The 2,344-nt window shown below is 61.9% G+C and overlaps 1 protein-coding gene across 1 annotated transcript in view; it reads right to left on the reverse strand.

Moving 5' to 3' along the window:
- Positions 1–2,344, reverse strand: part of PDLIM4 (PDZ and LIM domain 4) — an 11,514-nt gene that overhangs the window by 3,614 nt on the left and 5,556 nt on the right. Inside the window, exon 2 of the mRNA XM_006166882.3 lies at positions 2,257–2,338. Within this exon, the coding sequence (XP_006166944.1) occupies positions 2,257–2,338 (82 nt within the window). The remainder of the gene's footprint in view (positions 1–2,256; positions 2,339–2,344) is intronic.

Below are 2,344 nucleotides of genomic sequence, written 5' to 3' on the forward strand. Positions count from 1 at the left end.
CCTATCCTGGCTCTTCGTGCCCCGGCTCCCCTAGCCCCGGCTGCCCTGTGCCCCGGCTGCCCTGTGTCCTAGCTGCCCTGTGCCCCGGCTGCCCTGTGCCCCGGCTCCCCTAGCCCCAGCTCCCCTGTGCTACCCACCTGCCACCGGCCTGGCTGCTAAAGCTCAGTGGGCTCTCTGCTGTCTGGAGAGGACGGGCTGCCCGTGCAAGGATGGCCTGCCCCACTGGCTTGCTTCTGCCGATCACCTGGTTTTCAGCTTAACTGTCACCTTTCTGGAGACCTTCCCTTATGCTCACCCTTCCTCTGTCCTGGCCTGGGCTGAGAGCCTCCGTTCCCACAGGAGGCCTGGGAGGAGGAGAGCCTCCTAAGGTAGGCCCGAAGCCTCACTTGGCCATGTCTCATCCCACTGGGGGCTATGGGGGACGCTGCCAGGGGCATCTCATGCTGGTCCTGGGGCCAGCTGTGCTTCTTCCTCCTCTGATGGCTCCAGCCAGTCCCCCTCCCCCCTGCACCCCTGCAGGCAGAGGGGTGGGAGCAGCATGGGGACAATGGGCCCTGTGTCTGTGTGAGTGAGGACACAGCCCAAGCGGGGGTGGAGTGGGGTGTTTTTGTCGCCACCCATGGAGCCCCTGACCTTTTAAGCACAAAAGGAGGGCAGCAGTGGAGGGGCTGTCTTGCTTATGGAAAATCCCTCCCATCCTGCCTGAGCCATTGGCACCCTGGTTTTCAAGGGAATCGGTGAGGGTAAGTGTGGGGGCAGAGGGTGCAGCTTCACGGCCTGGCTCCCAGGCTCACTGGCCCTGAGCCACTCCTGGAAGCCTGGCACAGCTGAGCTTCACCATTGCAAAGCTTGGGCCTCCCCGTCCTGCCCATCCTGGCACTGGCACCCTGATGGACGCTGGCCTCACACAGGAGCTGGAGGCCACTCCATGCTGCTCCCTTCTGCCTGGCTGTCAAGCCTGGCTGATGAGTCCGGGCTGACATCTTCCCCCTTCCCCCAGCACTAGGGCCTCATGTCCACGGGGCCACCTGGGTGAGTTTCTGGGACACGGACCTGGCCATAAATGCCCGCAAGAACAGCAGGGGCTTGCACAGAGCAACCTCCCACTTTGCCCTCTCTGCCCCCCTGGATCTCTGTTCTCTGATCCTATGGTGCAGTCTCACCTCTAGGCCTTTGTATGTGCTTCCTGAGAACACATCCCCTTTTGCCTGTCTTCTTTTTCCTAGGCCTGCGGATCTTGGCTTGGATACCTCCTCCTCCAGGAAGCCCTCTCCAATCCCTTGCTGAGTCATGCACCTACTCTGGGCTCCTTTGCCCCCTGGCTTCACCATCCCAGAACCTCTTAGTGCCTCTGCCCACCACAGTGGACACTCGCTGGCAGGTGGTATGTGCCTGGCCTCAGGGATGCCAGCGAGAGGCCTGGGCAGATCCTTCTCTCTGCTTAGCGAAGCCTGCTCTCCCTGCCCTGGCCTTCTTCCATGTTGAGGGAGGGGACAGAAATAGGCCAGGAGGCCACAGGAGCACACACTGGGTTTTACAGTCCTGGCTCCATCAGAGATCAGCCGGCCCCCGCTGTGTCCAAATTCTGTAGCCCAGAGGTGTTTAGTTGGATCTGGATACCTCAGCCTTGGCTAACCTCACACTCATGGCCAAAACGAGCTCCCCTCATGGCAGCCGGGTCCCTTCACTCTCCTTGAGGACAGGACCATGGCTGTGACTCCTGTCACATTCTAAAGGGCAACTGAGCAGACAGGCTGCAGCCTGAGGCCTGATGGGTGCAGTCACAGGATGGCCAGGAGGAACTGCAGCCGTGGGAGCCCTATCCCAGGGTGAGCCAGAGGAGCGACCACAGCCTAAGACCACTCCACTGCCAGGGCTGCCATCCCACTCCCGCCCAGCAAGCCTGGAGATGTCTTTCCAGTCTGGCATCACTGGGCCCTGGAGAAACCTCGAGCTGGGTGGGCGGCGACTGCGAGCCACAGTCTGGCCCGGCCCCTACCCATCGGGAACAGCACCTTTGTCCAGAATCCAGATTTCCTGGAGGAGAGATGGAGGCCCTGCACGTGTGCATCCCCTGGGGAACATGGGATGGGGTATGGGCCCGGCTCACAGAAGCCTTCTGCTTTGGTCTCTGTCCTGGAACCCGAGAGCCACGGGGAAGACACGGTGCTGCCGAACCTGTGGAGCAAGCCTAGGCCTTCTCCCCTGGGCCATGCTGGCCCGGGCCAGGCCAGGCCAAGCCATGTCTGTACACACCTGGGCTTCAGGGTCAATGTGGATCCTGTGTGCTTGAGCCTTGCTGTCGTCAGAGGCACTGGGCCAGCTCCTGCCCTCCGGCCTGCAG

Source organism: Tupaia chinensis, unplaced genomic scaffold, assembly GCF_000334495.1.
Source record: "Tupaia chinensis unplaced genomic scaffold, TupChi_1.0 Scaffold144346_1, whole genome shotgun sequence".
Lineage (NCBI taxonomy): Eukaryota > Metazoa > Chordata > Mammalia > Scandentia > Tupaiidae > Tupaia > Tupaia belangeri.